General features: G+C 37.7%; 1 protein-coding gene across 10 annotated transcripts in view; it reads right to left on the minus strand.

The window, feature by feature from the left end:
- Positions 1 to 6: 6 nt before the first annotated feature.
- LOC139783891 (uncharacterized) overlaps positions 7 to 26,241 on the minus strand; it is a 114,413-nt gene continuing 88,178 nt past the window's right edge. For 5 of the 10 annotated variants that reach the window (XM_071723053.1, XM_071723047.1, XM_071723051.1 and 2 more), the window contains 3 exons: positions 13,863 to 13,922; positions 8,338 to 8,504; positions 7 to 704 (listed from right to left, as the gene is read on the minus strand). In XM_071723053.1, coding sequence (XP_071579154.1) covers positions 570 to 704; positions 8,338 to 8,504; positions 13,863 to 13,922 — 362 coding nt within the window. In that variant the 3' untranslated portion in view covers positions 7 to 569. Of the gene's footprint in view, positions 705 to 8,337; positions 11,004 to 13,862; positions 13,923 to 26,241 lie in introns of those variants that run through there. The other 5 variants (XM_071723054.1, XM_071723052.1, XR_011721417.1 and 2 more) reach the window with 4 other exon arrangements.

Genomic DNA, 26,241 nt, shown 5'->3' on the forward strand with positions numbered 1-26,241 from the left:
CTTACTGCTTAAGTTTTTCTATGTGCCACGGCCTTTAATCGCTTGCACCACAGCGAGTAATGGTCATCGTTCGAAGAGAGACGTATTCTAGGATAAAACCGCGATAGCCGGGCAGCACAGCGCGTAGGATAGATGATGTATCAGCGAACCATCGGTTAAGAAATATTGCCGCACGATTTATCTTCTCGCTACGTGGAAGTCGACATAAAGGAGCTAATAATGATCTCCGGAAGAGAGCTGATTATCTAAATAATATTTAGTTTGTTGAACAAAATCCGAAGAAAATCTTCTACATTGGGGGTTCCCAATTTACGACTCGCGGGCTGGATCCGACCCCCCGTGAAGTTTTATCCCGCCTGCTAAGAAATTTCGACGTTATAATTTTTAAATAAAGATATTTCGTTTTTATGTGATGTTTAAAGATAAGACTTATTCTCGGCCACCGGATTATTACAAAAATTTTAATATGGCTCTCCTAACAAAGTAAGTTGGGAACCCCTATTTTACAGACATTCTTATAGAGAAGATGACTCAATCAAATAACAAGTCGGTGTGAAACATAAACAAATCTACTGCAAGATTAGACTTACCCGGCTTACCTTTAGTTGATGCATCTGTTGTTCGTGCAGTTCAGCCAATTGTCGTTCCTGGGCATGGTACTGCTGCCGGAGGATCTGCTGCTGAAGCTGATGGTGCTGCTGTAGCTGGAAACAAATCCAGATATCTCAAGGGTAATGTAACATCTTTAGCTGAAAGCTAGAATATCAAAAGGTATCTGAAGACACAGTAGTAATCAATTCGTGAGTGAAACATAATCGACAAGTCGCATGCTGGCCACACATCTCTTCCTTCAACTGAAATCGTCACAAAGCGTTCCTGTTCGTGATACCAGGTTTTTTTTTCTATATCGCATACGCAGTATATTAATTTATGGCAGGCACTTATTATTTTTTATTCACCCACGGTGGAGAATAAAGGGCAGTTTGATAAAAAAAAAGGGAACAAATGGAGATGCAGATTTATGCACGGAGCTTTTCAATATGTCTCTGAATAAAAGCTTTTGTCACGTACGTCGAGTGGAAATGCGAAAGTATATGCGTAGCGCTGCTGCCGGTGCCAGAGCAAAGTTTCATGCCAACATGGCGCGCATCCGACACGTTTTAATCCAATTCACCGTGTGTCCAATTCTCTCGAATGTTTTTCGTTGCCGTTTGTCGTTCGTCGCGCACGTGGGCGACTTTGAGTCGCCTTTTCTCAGAAGGAAATGCGTGGGCTTCTGACACAGAGACCAAAGCGATTTCGCCCAATTGGTTACGTCCGCGAACGAACGGCCACGCTGTCACGCGATACCCGTGCATGCGTTGCACCTTTTGCGAGCACGCATCAAAAATCGAAGGCGATATCGTCCGATTTGAAACCGGAGTTACGCTGACCATAGCACTCTAGAATTAACGAACGAGACAAGATTCGAGAACTTTGTCGGCTACGAGCTACAAGCGAGACAAGATTCTCGATTGACATTTCTCTGAAGCCAATTGGGATCAATTCTTGTTTTAAAATAGAATAGAAAGAAACAGAGAATGACTGAAACCCCAATAATTTCAACACAAAATTTGTAAAAACAGATCTTAAGCATTCTTCCAGATCAGTTATACGGAAGCGACAGTGTTGATGATAATATAAATCGTTGGATTTAAAGGTCAATATGTGACATTTTCAAAATAATTATCATAAACAAACTGAATTTATTTTTAAGTAATTCTCAAAAGTTGTTAAATATAATGTAAGAAAGATTTGTGAATAATCAAACACATTGGATTCTCATAATTAATGTCATGAACTAATGAATTTAATATCAGATTATCGCGATTGACAATTGAACATCACTTTGTCACCATCTGTCGGTGTCACATTCACACATCAATCTACATATTTAATTAAACAAAGCTCATCGATCCTGAAATTTTCAAATGGATTGCAATACATCGCGGAAAAATATCAACAAATTGAATTGAAATACTAAATTAATCGAATTCGGTTCGTGGAGGAAACTATGAAATGAACCTTACCGAACAATATAGAGCAAGGACCCTCGCTTTTATCATGCCTCCGAGCGAGGGTCCGATCTCGGGATGGAAAGGATACGCTCTTCGGGTTACGGTGCTTGCGGTAGGATTCGGAATTTACGTTTTGTTGTTCAAAAAGAAGGATTCATCTGGTGGAAGATGGAGCTTACGAAGAACTCCGCGAGAGACTCCAATCGAGCCAGACGACAATTCGAATATCGAAATGAAAGAGCTCAGGTACAAATTGCTTTCAAAAAAGAAACGCGTTATCTCGATGCTTTTTTCGAGCGTTTTAAATTAAAAATGATCTTTTTTTTTTTACGAGAAATCCAAATGATGTGTATCGTTTATATTTGGACAATGTTATGTAAAATTGTACGTTTTATCTGAATAGTTTGGAGTAAATTAAACGCAAAATATAGAGTATTGTTTCACCAATTCTCGTTTTAATACAAATAAATTCATATTTGCTATAATTTACTTTATTTAGCAACACATCTTTCTTTTTTAATATGCCAGTAATTTATTTCTGCATATTTCATGTCTACTACATTCGCGGATATTTAACGCTCGTGCTGCTTATTGGCCAAGCCAAAATAATATTTTATAACTCTTACGTTTTGCAATCCTCGGAAACAAAGCAATGTGTGTCATAAAATACACATATGTGTGCACTTATCGTTTTCTTGGCAGCAATGACAGATCCATCGTGACATACAACGGCGAGGTTTGCCCGATTTGTTTGGGAGTACCGAAGATTGGCGTGAGAGCTCCTTGCGGTCATTCGCTATGCGCGGAATGCCTGGCGAATTATTGCGATGTTAGAATCGCACCTGCACCGCCACCTTGCCCATTATGCAGAGCGCCGTTAAATTCAGTGGCCTTGGCTTGCGACTTTGTTAGTATAACATGCGCCAGTCCCAGCCGGTTTCGCTAAAGAGAGCGATAGCGAGCCTTACTGGCCGAAATGCACAAAATGCAAAAATAAGAGATAAGCAAAAGGAGGAAAGAAGAGGGAGGGAATATCGAAAATATTTATCTTATTTTACCGAGTTTCATCCTAACTAATAACTATAAGCATGATAGACTATTGCTCTTTCTTCCTTTACGTTTCAAAAATATTTATGTTAAGATAGAAATTTGGCTACAGTTACAGTAATCGAAAGTTTAATGTGAAAAGACTTATTAAAATTACACGTACATCTGTATATAAAACACTATGTTATATTGATTTAATTACAGGCCATCTTAGGTCCTAAAATGCTAGACCCGAACACCATCATGGTGCAAGACTGGATACGCGAGTACAATAATCACCGAGGTTTAGTGACGTCGGTACGGCCGTTTCTGAGGACGCGACTTGCCCTTTTCTTTAATATCTTGACTCTCTTTCTGATTGTCGGATTGATCGCCGCGAGACTTCAGGTTTTTGCGGAAATATAAATTTTGTTTTAAAGTTCTCAGTAAAAAAAGTCGTTCTTATCAGTATGATAATAAAAAAAAAGAGGAAATATATCTGTCGAAGTAATACATCCTTCGAAAAGCATTTACTGCAATTTAGTATCTAAGAATAGACAGATAAAAAAATAAATAATGAGGCACATGACATAATGATGGTACTAATATCCGATTTGCATATAGATAATGTCCTGGGAAAATTGAACGTGGCTTACATTACCGATATCGATAATTGTGTTAATTATATGCGTCTAGTTCAAGAGCTAAGGTTAGTTGCAAGGCGAGCGAATCTAAATTTACTGGTATGCCTCAGAATGTTACCGTCTGTTCGCAATTCTTAAGAACGTTAAAATTACCCTACGCTGTTTAGTGTACACGTCAATATTAAGAAATTTGCTTTAATCTTCTTCTTAAAAATGATTAATCGCATTTTTCTTCGTTTTCAGAGAAAAACAAATTCTTCTCATGGGGACAATCGAGCGTGTATCATGCAAAAGTTAAAATCTTCAATTAATAGGCAACATTTTTTTTATCACTGTAATATGTGCTTTGTGCGAAATAATTAACACTTTGTCAGTGACATCAATACGTTGACGAATCGATCAGAACAAGATTGCAAATTGAGTAAATTTTTTGATCGCTTTTCTTTCAATTTCTGACTTACTTATTTCTAAATGTACAACGTATCTGTAAATATAAAAAGTGATATATGTAGAATGTGTGTAAAAGACATTTTGTATATGCCTATCTTTCGTGTACTGTCCACGAATAGTATGTAATTTTAATAAAATCATATAATATGAATACAAACATCGTAGTATTTGCATTTTTTGTTTCTATTTCATGACAAGAGTTTTGTAAAAGCAGATAATTAATACAATAAAACATCGAGTTAATAATATATCTGATGCGTTTCTAACGTGCAAAACTTGGTAAAAACTTTGGAGATTCTAGCAGCAGTGCAAAAAAGCGATCGTTTGCAGATATAAATACTGATTTATATTGATATAATCTGTTTTTCGAAAAAAATCGCGCAATTTTCTTTAAGTTTTACATTTTTTAGCCTTTTAGGATAATTAAAACTGATTTTTAGATGCAGTTTAATCCGAGAGTTGTAATCTGGACTTTCAAGCAAGTAATAAAATTATAACTGTATTCTTTTTTCATATATATAGAATATACATAACACTTACAGAGTAATAATATACATAAAAAACAAGAAAATTATATGCCAAATACATGCAGATTTATAGTAACATAAATACACTTTTAATTATAAAATCTTCCGGGTTCCAGTTAGGCATTAATTATAATACAATAGCTGATTCATTTTAAATTTAGATATGTCATAGAAACATTTAAATCCGACCATACACAAATATTATTAAAATCGATATCGCCAACACTATTTATAATCGTCAATAATGGAACAATGGCGCGCGCGATGCGAGGCGCAAATGGCGCATTAGATTAATTTGCGTCGCCGCATATCAATACTATTGTGAATTCTATCGCGGAAATACTCGCGATAAAGTAATCGAGCCGTTCAAATGGCGCGTGGGCAATCGAATTCTATTCGCCGAATGGATGCATTAATGCAGCGGCAGGTTCTTGCGTTTAGAGATTTCCGTCGGAGACGATCGCGAAATATCAGACATGCGTAACAGAAATTGAGGTCATACGCAGTGTCCACTGGCCCACGAAATTTTAATAACAAATTTCTTGAAAAAAAAAAAAAAATTACACAAGAAAGACTCAAATTAATTATCTAACCTCTGTGAAGTTAGCACCTCATCTTTCAAAAAACCATTTTTTTTTTCAAGTTCTGAATGCACCCCGAAGAGTTCTAGAGTTCCTTATTAATTTTAGAAATAGTTCTGGCGAATAAAGCTAAAAAAACCGTTGATGAATCTTGGGGGTGCTAACTTCACAAAATGAAATCACTAAATCAGCGATAACAATAAAAGTATTAAAAATATTTAATTTTGCCATTAGGATTTCTTTTAGAACTCTTGAGGTGCTACCCAGAACTCTTAACAGAACTCCCAGAACTTAAAAAAAAAATTTTTTACTTTACTCAAAAATCGAATATATCGAGAATTTTTTGTATATAAGTCTCAGAGCTTCGGGCATTAACAGTTATTGACAGAACTCGAAAGGTGCTACACAGAACTCATAGCAGAACTCCCAGAACTTTAAAAAAATTATTTGATCAAACGAAAAATCGCGAGAACTTTTTATATATCGGTCGTAGCGCTTCGAGCCTTAATAGTTTTTGGTAGAACTCGTGAGGTGCTACCCAGAACTCTCATAAAATTGCCCGGTTTGCTAAACAAAAATTTATCCCGCGGAACTTAGAAATTTTTCGACCCGACATGTGAAAAATCGCGAGAACTTTTTATATATCGGTCGTAGCGCTTCGAGCCTTAATAGTTTTTGGTAGAACTCGTGAGGTGCTACCCAGAACTCTCATAAAATTGCCCGGTTTGCTAAACAAAAATTTTATCCCGCGGAACTTAGAAATTTTTCGACCCGACATGTCGACCGATATATAAAAAGTTCTCGCGATTTTTCACATGTCGGGTCGAAAAATTTCTAAGTTCCGCGGGATAAAATTTTTGTTTAGCAAACCGGGCAATTTTATGAGAGTTCTGGGTAGCACCTCACGAGTTCTACCAAAAACTATTAAGGCTCGAAGCGCTACGACCGATATATAAAAAGTTCTCGCGATTTTTCACATGTCGGGTCGAAAAAATTTCTAAGTTCCGCGGGATAAAATTTTTGTTTAGCAAACCGGGCAATTTTATGAGAGTTCTGGGTAGCACCTCACGAGTTCTACCAAAAACTATTAAGGCTCGAAGCGCTACGACCGATATATAAAAAGTTCTCGCGATTTTTCACATGTCGGGTCGAAAAATTTCTAAGTTCCGCGGGATAAAATTTTTGTTTAGCAAACCGGGCAATTTTATAAGAGTTCTGGGTAGCACCTCACGAGTTCTACCAAAAACTATTAAGGCTCGAAGCGCTACGACCGATATATAAAAAGTTCTCGCAATTTTTCACATGTCGGGTCGAAACATTTCTAAGTTCCGCGGGATAAAATTTTTGTTTAGCAAACCGGGCAATTTTATAAGAGTTCTGGGTAGCACCTCACGAGTTCTACCAAAAACTATTAAGGCTCGAAGCGCTACGACCGATATATAAAAAGTTCTCGCGATTTTTCGTTTGATCAAATAATTTTTTTAAAGTTCTGGGAGTTCTGCTATGAGTTCTGTGTAGCACCTTTCGAGTTCTGTCAATAACTGTTAATGCCCGAAGCTCTGAGACTTATATACAAAAATTCTCGATATATTCGATTTTTGAGTAAAGTAAAAAAATTTTTTTTTTAAGTTCTGGGAGTTCTGTTAAGAGTTCTGGGTAGCACCTCAAGAGTTCTAAAAGAAATCCTAATGGCAAAATTAAATATTTTTAATACTTTTATTGTTATCGCTGATTTAGTGATTTCATTTTGTGAAGTTAGCACCCCCAAGATTCTCGCGTTTAGAGATTTCCGTCGGAGACGATCGCGAAATATCAGACATGCGTAACAGAAATTGAGGTCATACGCAGTGTCCACTGGCCCACGAAATTTTAATAACAAATTTCTTGAAAAAAAAAAAAAAATTACACAAGAAAGACTTCACAGAGGTAATTATCTATTATTCGAATTAATTATTATTAAATTAATCGAATGGTAGACTTCTTTTTGATAACTTTCATCAAGGAAAAAAAATCTTAACTCCAAATTCATTATAAAATTTAGCACTAAAATAAATTGTTAAAATATGTATAAAAAATATGGTGTTATAGCATTTTAATGCCTTATTTTTTACTACGAAGAGAGAGAGAGGGAGATTCGAGAGAGAGAAGCCGTGCTATTTCTATCGATCTGATCGATGAAGTAAAATGTGTTTTCATCATGCTTGCTTATCAAGAAATTAGTGAGAGAAATGATATCCAAAACTCGAAAAAACTCTTTTAGGTAAGTGTTTATTTTGCACGAATGAAATAGTAAAAGATCGTGACGATTTCGTTGAAAGGAAATAAATGTGTGCCAGCATTAAAACGTTAAAACTAAGTATATATTTAGCTAATGTTAAAGTAATTCAACGCTACCTATGCAATGTTTATTCTTATTTTATCTTATTTTACCTTAATATTTATAAGAGAGCTGTTCGTTTTGATTTTCAGGCTGCCACCTGATTACAACAGAATACTGCAGTTGCGGAATATCACATACATGGGATATATTTACCTTCCGGCGGATTCTCTGCAGCATTAAACCTGGCCTTCGCGGAAATATCGACGTCCTTGAACTTAATTGCGATGTAACTAAAGCGTGCACGATCGATCGAATTCAATCGAAACTGAACTCGGCCGCGGTAATCTAAACTTCGCCTATGTATTCCGAGTAAATTTCTGCAATAGTTATACATCCATCGCTGTAATTCATTTCAACAATGCTCGCGAAAAAGGCACGGAACATACGAGCGATATGCTATACGATACCAGCTAGTGCTAGTTAATAAAACGTCTTAGTTCTAACAAATGTTCCAGCTCTTTTCCTCTCGTTTCGACGCGACGTGCAGTACTCTACTGATTGTCAAATTGTTCATTTTACGAACGTCATCTTGTCTCCGTTTCACAACAGGTTCCACGAAAGTCTCGAGGAATCCGACGTTTACGTCGAGGAACGTCGACGGATCGATATTAAATCGATATAGGTACCTATTATACGCGCATTTTGCATAAATGCAAATCGGTCGTACGTTACCTCGAGTATCTTCTGCTGCAGCGCGTGGCCGTGCATGTTGGCGGTATCGGCGGCCGCAGCGTGATAAGCGCCGGAAGTCAAGGTGGCCGTGGCCGCGCCTCCTCCGCCACCGGCGCCCAAATCCCGCGGTCGCGGCATCGGAGAGCCTGGCGTGTCTCTGGCCATCTCTATGCACATGTAACAACAACAATACACGTCCGATAACATGCCTCGGTGAGTGCCACCGCCGCCACCACCGTGCTGGTGGTGGACAATCGTTCCGTGATGGTGATGCGCACCGATGATCTTTACGCTCGAGCTTTCCGCGCGCGGATATCGATCGAACGCGTTCGCCCGCTGCACGTAAACCCTCATAGTTCGTTCTTTGTATATGCTACCCCTCGGTCTTTTATCGATCCTTCCCACCGATACGATCAAATCGACAACAAATTGATTTTTTTGCTCAAATTAATCACGAACTGAATTTTCATAGTGATTTCGATGATGCGAGATAAGCACCGCGCGCCGACTATACTTTATTTACGGATCGAAATACGCGACTATAATTTGCGTGGGAAAGAAGGCATTCGGTTGCGATCAATCGAGATTAGAAGTCGTAACAACTGGTATTCAACTCAATCTCGCTTCAAAGCACTCTCTCTCTCTCTCTCTCGTCGCATTCCTTCTGTTATACCGTCGCTGAAAAATCACTTCCAATCTCTCACTAACGATAATTATTATCTTTTTCGATAACACATAATACAATGAAAAAAATTCACTTCCTGTCGCCCAAGTGTTGGATTCGATCGTTTTTATCAATACTAGATTGAACACATGCCACAATATCACGACAGCTTGCAACTCTAGTCGAACGTGCAAATAATCGAAAGAAGTCGCCTACAATATCCGTAACTTATCATTTTATCGCAAAACACTGTCCAGGTGAAGAAATATTGAGGAAAACGGAGATCCTCGCGCATCAATCTTGGGAGAAGTCGGAGTTTTTTGTACCTCTCGTTTTCGAGTCATTCGTTTTCAAACGACACGTCCAAGTTTCTCGGAAACGCGCGATTACACGATTACACCTCGCGTGTGTGCCTCGCTGTTTTCTATTTCTTTTTCCGGGTATTCGGCAAGTTAATTTCGGGATGGCCCATCAGCGGAGAAGCCGTGAGAAGACGCGTCTCGCGAGAACGTGGCCCCTTCTCTCTCCTCGGGCCCTCACTCATCGCGTCCGGCTCGAGCGACGTTCGAAAGGGGGGCACGTGTTGCGTTCTCCCTCCCGTTTCCACCCCCCTCGCGATATCCTACGACGACATCGGGAGGAGAAACTCGTGGAATTCGGAGCGCGATGGCGCGTGTCGCCGTGGCGCGATGTTTATCGCCGCGATACTCGCTCGCGGCGCGATAGCGCGGCTATTTTTAGCATTTATTACGCGCAAACGCACGCGTACGCGCCGCTACGAGCGGCCACTTATCGCTCGCTCGATTTGCGCGATTCCCTCACTTTTTTTTCTCCTTTCGCGCCTGCGGTCGCGCGCTCCTTCGGACTCTCACGTCCCCGTCGCAAACGTCCGGATACAGGTTTTAAAGGCTCGCTTTCGGAAGACTCGAGAGACCTCGATCCGAGGTGGAAGGACCCCCTCGAAGAAAACCACCTGCGACCACTCCGTTCGCGGGCACCCTTTATCGCCGAAGATCCAAGTTCAAACTCCTGTCAAGCACTACGTCGCCGCGATGTGTTCGTAATTGTGCCGCACAAAGGGACGAGGGTTTCGCTAGAAAGTTTTCTCTCGTGAATGAATTGCGAAATCCCGAGGTCCCAAGTGTCAGTAAAACCAAGGCGTCATTCACAAATCCTAAGTTATCGTGCTGAAAGCTACAAGTTCACCCACTTCAACCATTCTTCGCGACGCACTCCTAATCTTAAATTATCGTCCCGTCGCGTTTTATTATCGTCGCCCGCGTCGATGTGAGTCTTCATTCCGGAGTGCTCCCCTCGTGATTCCCGTTGAAATCCACGTCGGAGCTTCACAGGTGGGATATCTGTGTCGCGACCGCGGTCTGGCGATCTGACACGGCGTTTTCTCGCGATCCCGCGGCTGCGTGAACGCGCGCGCGAGCGAGCGAGCGAGCGAGCGAGCGAGCGCGCGTGCAGGAAACGACGGCGGAGCGACGAGGAGGAGAGGAGGAGCTTTATATACGTCGCTCGGCTCGGCAAAAGCAACGGTCAGCGCTAAATTTAGCTTCGCGCTGGAAGCGATTACGCGAGCCGGGGAGCGAAGATGAGGTGAGACAAAGAGAGAGGGAAGGAGGGAGGGGGGAGGGGGAGCGAGAGGGAAAGAGCGCGACACGTAGAGAGCGGAAGGGTATAATACCGAGCGGAAAGAACGTAAAATTGCCCGCTCGGTAGACGGATCGCGACTGAACGATCGCGACCACAAGCGGCTCTGATAATTCCTCATCATTCGCGATGGGAGATGGTGCGGAGCAGCGCGACGCGGCGAGGCGCATCGAAGCGGGGAACCGCGGATATTGGCCAATCATGAGTGACTCGCTCTCTTGGTTGCTCGTTCACGTGCTCTCCGAGCCTCCATTTGGCTCTACATCGACGCGAGCAGTGAGGAAATCTGTCGCGAGCAGCGGTAAATTAAACCCAAAATAGAAAATAAATTCTGTCAAGTACATTCGTATTTGGCAACACGTTACACTGTAGCTTGCCGCTGAGCGAGCGCGATCGGCGACGTGAGTGATAATGAATAAGATTTTTTGGTTACATTTTTGAGCTTCCGTATTTTTGGGCTCATCTGGGGACCGAGTTATGCCGTTCTCCGACTTCTCATTCAATTTCTACTCGTGTTCTAATGATACGACCGTCGAGAAAGTTTGCAAATTTCTTCCCCTCTTTGTCTAAGTTATCTAATATTTTATCTATTATTTTATCTTAAATAACACAATATTAAGTAAATAAATTTCTTCCTGTTTTTACTTTTCGGACAAAGGCTATACCTATAATGCAAGCTAAAGTCTAAAAGAGTTAAAAGCTAAAGGTTAAAGATTAATAGATGGAATATGTAGATACTTGATATTTATTCAAGAATCTATTTCTACTTCCTCCAAGAGTGTTTATCGAGTTAATACAATTGCCTATGCCACTCTTTTCAATAAAACTTTTGTACGAAAGATAAATATCTTCTTGAAATCAACATGAATTTGTCATTCAAAATACTATTTAGTGTTCAAAACATTATTTATAATTCTTATTATCGAAACCTCTTTTACGCCGTGACAGGTCAATCTAACAAATGCTATCGCGTATTTCCTAACAATAATATGACAAAGCTAATTATAAAGATGAAGATTGAAGAGAACTTTGTCAATATAATTGAAACAAGCATTAATTTAGCGAGAGCGAATAAAAAGAGTTTTTATTCGCAATTTAATTTGTTTGGAAGAAGTATGTAAATAGCAGTATATATTAGAAAATCAAGATTAATAGTCTCATAAAAGATATTTTAAAATAATATATAAACAAGATTTGATATTATGCACGGAATATGTGTATGTGTTATACATATTATATGTATATATTACATACATATGAATTTTACATACATATATATGACTCAACTTTATATGTCAAAGATCAAATGCGGATTAATGACGGAGACAACGAAAAATATGCTTTTGCATTTTGTTCGTTTAAGAGTGACCAAGAACAAAGACCACGAAATGGAAGTTATTTACAATATATATTACGTGAAATAATTGAAAAAATTATGGCTGATAGTGTGAAATGCAACATCTCAAGCTTCGACGAACTTAGATACACAGATAATTATTATTGATGTACGAAAAAAAGTTATTCTTAAATCTTAATCGCGCGTCGTATTAAACCTTTTTCCCGAAAATTTTTGTTTTTAATTACATAACGAGATACATGATTCTTGGAATATATTCGTGATTATGCTACGTCGTATATATGTACAATATCGCTATGTAGATTAAGTTTTTTATCTGCAATTCTATCTAGATATTATACGTATATTATGTATTATTTAATTTTGGAAACTCGCATCTTTTAATCGTATAGAACATAAAATAGAACCAATAATATAATTGATGATAAAATGTATAACAATTAACCAAAAGAACAATTTTTTGCAATTCTATAGATATCCTTTAGAAAAGCACGGTACAATTTATTGAGCAAGTAATTCGTAACAGCCAATAATTTATAATATGTACACTTGCATACTATATGGAGGGGTAAAAGTCATAGTGGTGTAAGTCAAATTTTTTTAAATTTTTTCTCGCGTGCATAGATGCAATCTATACAATATATAAATTGCATCTATGCACACGAAAAAATATTTTTAAAAATTTGACTTACACCACTGTGGTTTTTACCCCTCCATATGTATACATATACATATATTTTTTGTATGTATAGTATTATATACATTTATAAAATATGTATTATGAGACAGCAATTATAAATAACTTAGAGATTATCTACATATATGCAAAAGAAAGAGAGGTATATTATTGAGAAGTTTTAGTTACCAAATATAGAAGATCAAAAAATTGGTCATTGTGTTCACGGAAATGATGACGTTGATCGAATGGCAAGGTTGAGGGTTGATTCGGCAAACTAAAAATTTATAGATGCGCAAACAGTTTGACAATAATATTCCGCTACTCCGCCTTTCACATCGATTATGGGTTATATGGGTTATACCGGTTATACCAGTTATACCAGTTATTACGACTTGAAAATAACACTTGTGTTCCCAAAATCTCTTCTCGCCATTTCTTCTTCTTTTTTTTTGTTCATGGCTGCGTCATATGTAAGTACCATCTCTTTCAGAACGGCTATAAATTCAGAATTGCAGATGTGTTCGGGAATAAATTAAACTTACGAACGGACAGTCCGCTTCGAATTTTAGTATAGCGTTTCCGAAATATATGAATTATTAATAGGGTTGTTAATAGAACAAATTCGTTGATAATAGAATTAAGCAGCGATCGGAATAATAGGTATGTATTTGTCGACCTAGACCATATTTTCCAAATGTACTGCGTGTGTTTAAAAAAAGTGCAACTTCTATAATTCAAATCCACAACAAAATTTGAACTTGTGCTATCCGAATTTTAGATTCATTCGAAAAAAAAAAAAAATTAATTGTAAAATTGTAAATTATAAATCAACTGTCAGCTGCCACTGCACATATATGTATGCGTGTGCATTTTGACAAGTTACAAATTATTACATCTATTTTCGGCTTGCACAGTAAAAATCATATAAATTCAATATAGAATAAAAACAGAGAGGGAATAAAAAAATATCCAGATAGTATCTTTTTTCCCCTAAATTATGATCTCTCGTGTCACACGTACACGTACGTGGGATCCGAGGTCTTTCGGTCACCTGACATTAATCAGTTTGAATTATAGAGACTGCGTGGCATTTAAATATGTATAAATAATTAATAACTCGTTTAGAGAGAACGATTTTTATGGATATAAATAGCGAAGATGCTCACCCTTCTGCGGCAGATGCGTGAAAGCGGACGTGATCTCGACACTTCTATAGCCCACGTCTTCTGAAACAAATTACAAGCGTTTTACAAAACCGACCGCGACGGTTACATTACACAGAGAACAATGGGGAAGGGGTGGCGCGGGGGGAGGGGAGGGGTGTATTTTTAGCTCATTGCTCCTTCAAATGCAATCTGCACTAATTTGCAAATAAATGTTGCAATGTTCGCGCGAGAAGCCTGCTGCGTGAATACATAATGGCGGCTGTCGATTGACGTCAGTTTATCCGAGACGCGGAAAGAGATGCCCCGGGCTGGAGGCAAACTATCGTGAACCATTATATCACGATTGATAATACTATCTATCGCGTCACATACTCCTATTATGACCGATCGGCTTATCTTCGGCCGTAAATTCCTATAATTTTATACGATTTTTATTTGATCTTTCCTTTCCATGCACGTGTACACAGATAATCGAATAAAAAGTCGGATCTCGATACAATAGTATTTGTATTCGATAAGAATCGAGGCTGGATCTTTGGTTGTACGTGCGTCTAAGATATTACCAAGCGTGAAATTCCAATCTTTTTGTGCAAATATTATAAAACCAAGTAAGTTTTAAATTTTAATCTTGAAATGGATAAAGGGACGTTTCCGTAGACATAAGATTTTTAATTTTTTATTTATAGTTTAATAAAATACAGTTTTTCTGTAATATATTACATATCTATAATTACAGTTTTCTCGTATATTATTCTTTACATTTAGAATGAAAATTTATAAACAAAATCTACAGAAAAAAAATTCAATAGAAAGCTTTCTAATTAAAATCCTCGAAATTCTATTTCAAACAAATATAATACACTTAAAACTGATAATTAAATTTTAATTATTCTTATGCGGTGCATAAAATAAAGTAAATTCGCGGAAAATGCATAAATTCGTAATAAATTCATTTATATTAAAGTGCTAATTCTTTCCTTCGTATTTAAGCAAAAATGATTCTAACATGACAGTATAGCTCTGTATCTTCTTAATTTATATTTTTCACTCGTACAAAATTGATCATTAAATTTAATTTTTATTCGAACATAGGTATTTTACAAAGCGCCCTCCGGTGCAAAAGGAAAAACGATTATGAGATGCATTGTCTGCCGTGCACCGCGTTAATCTTGCGCTAGTCGCAAGTCGAGCTGCTTCGCGATTAGATAAGGCACACACCACTACCACCTTTTCGTACGTTTCATCCAAAACGTCTCGCCTACCACAAACCCGAGATGACGTCGCGTCATTCTCAGGTTTCGAACGACGACGAGCGAGCCAATAAACGGCGGCCTTATCATCGCGATTTAAGACTGCAATCCGGCCTTTATCAGGTAGCCCTGATTATTGATCGATCGATTATCAAAAAAATTGTTTTGAATAATTCAGAGAGAATTTCAATAACTTAACCATGTGAAGTCGTCAATGCAAATGATGCGTCAAAGCAAAGTCCTTTTCCTTTTGCTTCATCGAACGCACTATACTATCTCAAGTCACATTTGTTGACTAGATTTATTGACTGTTAAAATAAATCTTTTTTTTTAATTAGTACACTGAGAAAAAAATATTTTGATCCAAAAAAATATTCATTAGGTGGTTTCTAAATGTATTTACTTCGTTAAAAAATTTTTTCTCTCAGTGTAATGTCCTGGAATTATCCATTTTCGTAAATACAATTTCGTCGAAGCAATCTTTTGACAGCTCAATCTCTTCCAAACGACCAAATATTTAATATTCAATATTGTTTCAAATTTATATAAAAAAACTTTTTATATTTTTATATTCTTTTAAAAATATTCAAAACTCTCGCGCAAAAAAATAACAATTAAATTTGAATAAAGAAAAATAAAAATCCATTAATTGGACCGATTGGATCTGACAGATCAGTAGCTGCGTCATATAAAGATTCTCTATTTTCAAACACGTTATATCAAGAAAAGATTGACTCTAGATTGACCGAAGAAGCTATTCCTTAATCGTTGAGAAAACCTGTTTCGTTTCACTTAGACATCGGAAAATCATAGTGACTCTATACATTGAATCTGTGTGGCTCACGTTTATGCGGAAAATGAATTATGCTGTTTTTTTTTTAATACCGATTAAACTTATCTGCGATATATACGTGCACTTGTATATAACAGCAGATAATTCTAAAAAAAAAAACATTCGATCGATATAAGCCACGAGCATGTTTAAAAGATCACAATCAAGATGTTCTTATCGATTACTTGATATTAGTCGACATATCACTTTGACGATCTATCGATCGTCGTCATTGCGCTCCTTTTGTTCAGCATTCGGATCGAGTCTACACGCGTATGTATACCATAATCACAAAGTCACTACAGTCTATTTTCAGACGAAGGCCGTAATAGTCCGACGAGTGTCGGCACCAGTCATCGCGATGACCTTAGTATATCGCGTATGCCTCTGATCTATTATTATTGAAGATTAATCAACATTTTATCGGCTACGGCTTGTTATACCTGAATAACTTGCATACTTTGCGATTACGCGGCGAAACAAAGATTGAATAGAGGCAACCACCACTCCAAGTTTTGTATTTGTCTGAGAAACAATGAATATATCGAAATCTAAGATTAGGGGAGACCGGGGCTAAAACGTCTACGGGGTAAATACGTCTAATCAAATATCTCGGAACCTGTATATTGTGCGAACTCGCTATTAACATTGTAAACGCTGCTTATAGTACCCATGTGACCAACGGAGTTTCGGCAGGTTACCTGCCGTGTTATGATTTTTACGAGGGCAAACGTGTTTTCGGAAGGTGAAAGTTACATTTTCTGCGCGTGGAAATATTGTAATATCTGCAATAATATTTGCTCTCCAAATCTCGCGGTACGTGATTATAAAGAGTAATGCATGCTGAACACGAATCCAGTGTAGTTTTTTCATTATCGTTGATGTCTAATATTTCGTGGGCGATCAAACCTGAAACTTGTGTTTGGGGCTAATCGGTCAGTAAGCAGTCCGGGTGCATTTCCAAGACATTTTCGGGGTCACTGCATATGGAATATGGATGAGACGGGAATTACAACCGTTCAGACACCGAATAGAGTCATCGGACGTCGAGGAGTGAAACAAGTCGGGCGAGTGACTTCTGCGGAAAGAGGAACCCTCGTAACTATTTTTTAATAATGTTTCGCATAAAAATTTTAAATAAATTTTTATATTTTTCTCTTAAAAAACAATTATTAAAATGTATCCTATTATTTTTTAGGATTAGATGTACGTATATGTATCGAAAATGCAGTGCAGACTGTTATACCCCGGCATTTTTGAGATTTCAATTTTTCCACCGTTGTCGTTTTTGCTCTATACCGGTTAAACAAAGCGACATAGACAAAAATTTCCTATATACATTTTGTAGCTAAAGGTTCACTCTTTACAGTGGTATACCACATTTAACTACAATTATTTATTTTGTTGTTAAAAATCGGCACCGAAAAAAAACGGACTGTTTAGCCCCGGTCTCCCCTACATGTAGAATGCACATCTTGAGCAATATTCCAAAAATATACGAAATAAACACTTCACTAGTAAACTCTTTTAACATTTAATATTAAATTTTTTCACGCAATTAAATGTTAAAGATTTAAATTTGTTAAATCAACTAAAAAATATTTTAACCTGTTACTTGCTACAATATAATTTACGAATAATATTCTAGTTTTTTATTTACATTTTACTTTTTTTATGAGATTTATTTGTAAGATATCTCTGGAAAAACCTCTAAAAACTTTATTGCAGAAAAAATTGACAAATTCGATATCGAAAATAATATTATTCTCAATACTTTTGTAGTATTTTTGTTAGTATTTTTTAGCGTGGAATATTCTTTGGATATTAATAACGTATTAAGTTCTTTATAAATTTTAATAAAACAAATAAAAAATTAGACTTGATTTAAAATCTCACAAAAAGAAAAAAGTGACGAAAGATTCCATAAAGTATAAATAACTTTTTACAATGTAACAGGGTATTTCAGATTAAACATCAGGTAACCTGATGATTTTACAATTAAGTTACGACGAATACAGTGTAGGCGCCGCACATATATTCACTTTTGTTGCGACGTATTTATAGAACGATGACTCTATCGAGGCAAAGAGCCAATAAATATTGATAATAATCGTTGCTGGCCTCCCGCCGCAGGCATGTGCATGTGTTTTTATGCGTGTATTCCCTCTGTCAACCTCGACAGATACTGGCGATTTTAAATGTGATCGAGAACCGGTAAGCCGCGAGGAAGCCGATTGCGTTCGCGCTCCTTTGTCGTTCGCGATAAAGTAAGATCAGACACTAAAAATTTACAAGGCATTCTTTTTAAACGCCCACCTGACTCCGATGACGGTTACCACCCAGGAGACGAATCGTAACCGATTCTGAAACGCCGGCAAAATCACACGAGCATAATCTATCGAATTTTTATCACGTCTTCGCCCAGTTCCATAAAATCGCGTCTGGAGCTCATAAAATCCGATCGGATGTTCCACTGGATCATAGGAGACGATCATATCGTTTATCACACTACGTAAACTTGAGGCTGCGATTGCTAATGAAGATTTACGGCTCGTTAAAGACTCTTACAATCACGCTCTGCCGTCCTTCCAAAGAAATTTATTTTCAAATCATATACTGTCAAATAAAAATTTTTACATAACATGCGCAATGCATAAATGTACATTTAACAATATATTTAATTCGCAAGATAATCACAAACTCTTCACTTTTTTTCTATCTTCAATTTAAATGTTTATAAGAAGCTCGTTACTTTTATAAATGCTTTATTTTCTTGGAAATTAAATGCATGTATAAATTAAAAAAATTAAAACCTAAAAACTATATATACAATATATAATTTTATTGTATATAATCTAAATCTACATGGAAATTAATATAAAAATTAAATAAGATCCTACTCAAGCAATATTCAATAATCTTCATTAAGCCACATCTTTTGTAAAATGCTGATAAAAATTCGATTCTCCAGAAAATATCTGGGTAAATGATATCAATAAAGTTTGCTACGGCGCGGGCGTGTGGCCTTTCATGCGATGATACAAAGTTATCAAATGTGTTTATTTCGACTTGTTTTCAAGAGAATATATCGCAATTTCCAGTCGAATAGTGTAATCTTTATTTTCTATCAACATATATGTGAATTGCGTTTCACAGATTATATAGTTCGCGTGATGGTGGTATTGGAGATAAATCCTACAGATTGCAACGGGATAGCTCTCCTATTATCTATAGCCATTTATAGGGGTGCCCAGTATACCAGCATCTGAAAGAGATCGATTGCCTCTCCAACTTCCGTCCCAAGATTTTTCGGCGACGGCACCGAAACCGCTCGGGAGGCTGCGAGTGCTGGCTGCGAAAGAATGCACCGGCCGGCAAGCTGCAGCGCCTACGGTGAAACGAAATGGGCCGACGGAGGGAAGGAAGGAAGGTGAGCGAGAGATGAGTGCCGTGAGTTAGCGAGCGAGTGAGTTAGTGAACAAGCGAGGGAACGAGGGAGCGAGCGAGCGTGCGAGCGGAGGTCACTGCACGGCGCATTCCTTCGAGTCAAGTCCAAGGTTAATCCCGAGGAAGAGGGCCCCTCCGCCGCCCCGTTAGGTTCTCTCTCTTTGCTTTCGTGCAACGCGCCACCCGTGGTCTTACGCGTTTCCATTCTTTCATCCGGGAAAGGTGCGTCGAGAGGCATCGGGCGAACTCAACCGCAGTTTGTCATATTAACAAACGGTGACAATGACTATTTGCCAATTGAATCACAAGACTGAGGTATCGGAAGAATTGTCGAGTGTTATTTGCTAAAGTATCCGCGGTATCCGTATCGATCGTGATGTACTAATCGAGCGATAGCTACAATCATAGGATAGCATTTGATCTCGTATCGCAGCTTCGACGGAGGTAAACTTATTGTGAGAACTTTGAACTTTGAAGCTACGCTTGAAGAATCGTGATTAAAAAAAGACAATTATTAAAAATTATGCAACTGATTAAAAGGAGATTGCATAATTAAAACGAGTGTTTGTCACAGATCATCTTTTTACTTGATCAAAAGAAGCGCTACGTCGATATTTCTTGTCTCCATGTGCCTATCGGCAGTAATAAGACCTCTCACAGTCAGAAAAGAAATTAAATTAATACATATATCTAGTGCAAATATACAAATATATATATATATTTCATCATACATATATTTATAATCGATAGAATAACTTTTACCCATACTTTACTGCTATATAAAACGTCGAAAATAGAGAGGTAAAAAAACTGTTTTATATAACTATGGCAAAAATAATGGCTGCTGTATAAATAATAGCAAATTCGTATATGTCAGCACGATATATGTACCAGCAGGCTAATACTTGCTACATATGTATTTGTCCAAGCGGATGTTTGATCAACCATCGGCAAAATGATTGTGACACTTTTTTCCAGCGGTCATCCAATATTCAGGAGTATGTTTCCTGGAAACAACGTGAAGCTCCGAGCTACAGCGAAAAGCAGCGCGCCGATTGACGTAGCGCATTACATAATACATTTTCAACGGATACGGAGAGAAGGTGGGCATTTAGGGTGCAATAGTGTATTCCACCGAATTAACGTTATACTTACAACGTTGCTCGCTCGGAGCATATCTATTAACGGAGATAGCAAAACCCTGACGACTAAAACCCCTTGATGTTTGCGCGCACTGTTCAATCGCTCGAAACCGCCGATTCGCCCGCATCCGGAATGGAAAACTTGGAGATACAACACGACGCTGTGTGCCTCTCGCGCATTATCTCTGTTTTCGTACATATGTGTAACGATTCCCATCGAGATCGCGCACGAACTCGGCAGTATGTATACGCGACGGCGAAGGAAACGGCGTAATCAAGGCTTATTACACGACGTGGTGTCTATTATATTCGTGGCTATTGCGTAACCGCGTCTAATCACCAGTGCTTGTCGTTTTGATTACGATCATTAGTTTCCGTGTACGAAAATATACGACGCTTACAGTCGCCCGATGGAAAATAAACCGATTTGCACGAGGAGAGGGAGAGAAAGAGAAGAAGAGAGGGACAGAGAGAGAGAGAGAGCAAGAGGTATCGCGACATCCACTGTCTGTGGACATCCATGGACCCTCTCTTGAAATCGATGATTGCAGATATACGACATTCCTTGTGGAACGCATAGCTGAGATCTTGCACATACATGCCCTCAAGACAAAAAGACCAAAAATAAACACGCACATGACCAAAATCGTTGTCTAAAATTTTGCATATTACATAATATTTAAGCGTTAGACAACGGTCTTTATTAATAGCACGCGTGTATGTATTATTCAATTATTAATAATATTCGCTAAATATTAACTAAACTTGAATTTTTTCGAAACTGTCTCTCGATATAGTAAATATCTTAACAAAATAATCTTTTTTATTACCGCCGCACTATTTTTGTTATACAAATTTTTTATGTTCAACTTCACGACTCGACATTCGCTATAGAAAGATATTCCAATTTTGTTGCTGAAGATTTGCGAATTTTTCACGCGCTCGATATCCATCTGACGTTGAGAATGCGGGATGCGAAAAATTACGGCTTGCAAAAATCAGCTTAACGAAAAATTCGTCGATACAACAAGAATATATGTGAAACCGCTCGAATCGCGTACATATACGAGCTTCGGCGCACGAACTTATGCATGCACACAGAAAACCGAAGCCAGAAATACCTGGCTGCTAGAAGTTAAATTATTCAGGAAACTTCGTGCGATTCGCAGATATTCTCGGAAAGTGCTCGATCGACGCACAGAGGGAACAAAGTTACATAAAATGTAAATCGCGATCAAAACGTTATCAACCGAGGTAATGCAAATTATTATGCAAAAAATTCCTTTAAAGAAATGTTACTTTTTCAAAGTGTTCATCACGTCTTGAGATTAACGTGTCTAAATTATCTTTAATTAATGTGTCAATAGTTTTATTAGCGATTGAAAAGAAATATTAGGTACATGTCTTTTCGCACTTTGACCTATAATAGTATCAATGACAAAACTAAATTTTCATTAAAAAAAGAAAAAACTTGTCCTAAGGCCAGCTCAGCGAGGACAGAAACCTCGCGTAGAGCAAAAGGGCAAAAGCTGGCTTGATCTCGATGTTCAGTACGCATAGAGACTGCGAAAGCACGGCCTATCGATCCTTTTGGCTTGAAGAGTTTTCAGCAAGAGGTGTCAGAAAAGTTACCACAGGGATAACTGGCATAAATCAAATAATATGTAAAATATAATAAAGAAATTAACTTAAAAATATTTTTGCGCGCAGCAAACGCATCTCTGGTTTTTCATATCTTCATAAATACGCGGTATCTAAGCTATTATTCTAATTAATGGAATTAAAAACACGCGTGACGTAAGAATGTTACGTGGCGTTTTGGAAGGCGTTTCATTTATCGTTCGTCTGTAATTATAGAATAGCTCACGTAATCGGTCATTCAATATGAAATTACGCGATCGGAGTCTTCCTTGCGCGAGTCTATTTTCGCATGATTATATCTAATCAAGATGTCATTCTCACAGAAATGTGCGACGTCTCCGTAACTCAGTATCGAAAGAATCTGTTACGTTTTAATGCCCGCACAAAGTATCGATCCAAATCGGCCTGAATATTCAATTTTACAATTGCGCGCGTGCGATGCAATGGAATGAAAGCAATAAAATGAATAAAAAATAATATCGTCCAAGTGTCCGTAATAAGTTGTTAAAAGATAAGACACGCGAATAGTTCTGCCCAGAAATGTCCATTTAGAAATAAGCAAAAATAAAATCTTAAAATAGCGAAAAGCAAGTCGCAATTATCTGTTAATACAAATCGATAACTCAATACAAAACGGCATCAAAATAGTGTGTACGAATTTGCTGAAGACCATCATTAAAATATGTTAACGTATCTCTCAGTCATCAGTTGCACGCAAAACGCGAGTTCTTTATATTCGTGAGAGAGCGAGCTCGGTTTTCCTGTTGCTACGATTTCGCGTTCGGCGATATTAATTTTATGAAACCTATTATACATTCGTTGGAAGCATTACACGTCAGTGGTTGCACCAAGCGACGAGTGCAAGTGCATCGGGAATGCATTGAAACTCGTCGCAGTGTTCGGTTCTATCGCGGTGCATTCTGTGGCGGCCGGGCTCTCTTTGTGCCGGAACTCTGCGTGCGCGTTGTAGTGGCGTCGCGGCGCTCATCGACGCCGTCTCCGTCGACGTTGCGAATAACGGACGATAGCAAAGCGCGACATACATTTTTAAAAACATAGCGCCTGGCGGACACTCGCCAGCACCATGCGGAGTCGATGCATTCACCGGGCGGCCGCGTTTTAACGCCTGCCGGCGCCGCGCGTGAGAAAAGAATAGACGCGACATTTCGCAGCTTATGCACTTGCCTCGTGTCACGATCTTCATTTAATACACTAATACAGGCACCGTGGAAAAATAAAGAACGCGCGCCCGATAGAAATTCGATTCGCGAAATGACTCTCGATTTATTGAATGCGATAAAGCATATATGTTTCGTACATGGGCAAATAATATCCTGTATTAATCTAAAGTACATACGCAACACAACATAGTGTATCAGTTTTTCTCTTTTCTTGATTCTTATTCATGCTGAGAGAAAACAGTATTTGATTTTTGAATTTTACTCCTTAAATTGAGAATTTATTCGCTAACAACGTTACTCGTCGTTGCAAATTAAGAATTTTTCTCGACGTAGCGAGAAAAAGCAGTTTGAAATCTTTTTAACACCTCACGTGTCAATTGTATTTAATTGGATTATATCAGCACTATATAATGTTATGATTTCGAATTATTTGAGACAAGCACGAGATGAAGAAAAAGACAAAGCAGTATTTAGCAAGAAGATGTGCAAGCACCCTTTACTTCTTCAATCCGCTTATCGTTTAAAAAATTTTGGTGTGCATGAAATTGGATCTTTGAATAATGCGCGCATCGATCTTGTGATACACGCGAAAGTTCGCGCGTGTGCGAGACAAATTGCACGTACGACTTCGCTTGCACGCCTGCGAGTCATGCGATTCGCGTGCCTCGATTTCACGTTCCCGTGAAAATTGGCACGTTATGCGAGAATGTGTACCGGCGAATCGGCGGACGAGCCGCGTTTTGCCAGTGAGACTTTTCGCAACTCCGCGCAAAGTCTCGCTTTCGCTAAACCGCTGGAGTAGAAAATTTTGTCGATATCCATTTACCTCAAAAAGATCAATTTCATTAGCTCGCTCGTTCAGACATTCTTGACGCATGTATATTGTATATTATATATATTGATTTTATAAACTCTTGCATACTATATCTTAACGTAATTTGTCTTAACGTATTTAATCAAATGCATATCTTTCTTATATCACATAGAAAAAAATATTCTTAATTTGAAAATATTTTTAGTTTCAACGTGGAAATCTTGACATGCGATTATATCGCGTTAAACTTGCTTGAAGAAAATTTGCTTGAAGAAAACTTGTTTGAATAAAGTCATTACATAGTTCAACCAAGAAAAAAATGTTGAAATAAAAAGTTGAAAGTTTTATAAGAAGATATAGATTGAAATTCGTATAGATACAAGCAAGATCACTATAATCTTCTTATATGAATTTCAACTTTTTATTTTAACATTTTTTTCTTGGTTGAACTATATTATGACTTCATTCAAGTTTTCTTCGTTTAGCGCAATATAATCTCATTTCAATATTTCGTTGAAATTAAAGATATTTTCAGATCAAGTACCTATTTTCTTTTTCTCTGTGTATAAATACGTATTTTATTTAAAAAAATTTGAACAAAATCAATGATATTTAAAAATATATGCGTTTGCAATAAAAAAAATTAAAATATTCATAGATACTTTTGAAATATTGAATATTTTTATGTTATACAATCGTATGTGTTAATAAATATAATTTAATTTTTTACAAATACCGGATTATCGAACGACTATATTCGTTTCTGTTTTTGTGGAAGCGAAAGATTCGGGAATTCGCATCAACGTCATTCAGATACATCGTTCCCATTCCTCCGCGTTACGATGTAGCTACATCTCTCGCAACGGTAAATTTTATTTAATGCAACCCGAGCTATACTGTGCCCGAGCCTCGTCAGAGTCTGACCGGCTGGGCTGCAATACGCAGAGTGCGTCGAATACGAGCAAAGACAATTAGGGCCCACATTAATTAAGGTAATTGCGCTGCACGAGCAACCTCCTACAAAGTGTTCTCTCCGGATGTACGCACTTAAACCCCGCCTAACTGCTAATTACAATAAATTTTATGCCCATCTCGACAAGGCGTTCGATCATCTCCCTCCCACAGTTCGCGGAAAATAAGAGTAATGTTCTTTTCCTTGAAAAAAAATACCGACGGGCTTGTCATCAGCGATTATAAAAGGCGAAAAGATATTGACTATCGCAGCTGATTTGACATCCGAGAAAAAGTTTGATGTATTGTTTAGAGTAGTTCATTAAATTTTCCTTGAAATTTTCACATCTCCCAAAAGTATAAATCTCCCTGTACAGGTACCTAAATTACACTTCTACAAAATTTTCTTCTTTGCTACTATGTTTTTATAAAATATAAGAATATTTTACACGAGAAAATTTCTCTTCGCGCATACATTCGCAGATTGTTTAAAATTATCTCTTATTAATCAAATATACTTACAATTTGAGCCATTTTTAACTATTCCTATAAGTCGCCATTGTTCTTATTCAATACGGCGTTGATTTAATTAAAACAATGTTAATTTAACCACACCAATGAAGTTAAAATAATACTTGTTTTGTGTTAAAATAATAAATTTCGACACACATGATAGTCAAAAATAACAAAATGTTATTTAACTCAAGGTATTGATTTAAATTTCATCTTTTAATATTTAACAGTGTTGGTATATTAATTATAATATATTAAATAGTGTAATGAAATTAGAATAAATGCTGTCCCATTTAAATAATACCTATTATCTAACTTCGTTCGTTACCGAAAAATTTTGAAGTCTGGTGAACTCTATTCTCTCTCTAACTACGTTCTAACTACAGTGATTCGACCTACTGACAATTCTGGCGAGAGAAGTGACGTTTCTGGCAGCGGTCCCGTCGACTTGAACGCGCACTTCGTGTAAGAGACACGATCATCCGCCCGTTTGCTATCTAATTTTCACGCACGATTTCTCGCCATCCTCGACCCAATTGTCTTCGCGGCCACGTAAGTACATCGTGTCGGGCAAGTTGATGCAGGCTAGAAGAACAGTGCATAGCTAT

This window comes from Temnothorax nylanderi, unplaced genomic scaffold (assembly GCF_030848795.1).
Source record: "Temnothorax nylanderi isolate EJ_2023f unplaced genomic scaffold, tnyl_v1.0 TNYL_tig0555_pilon, whole genome shotgun sequence".
Classification (NCBI taxonomy): domain Eukaryota; kingdom Metazoa; phylum Arthropoda; class Insecta; order Hymenoptera; family Formicidae; genus Temnothorax; species Temnothorax nylanderi.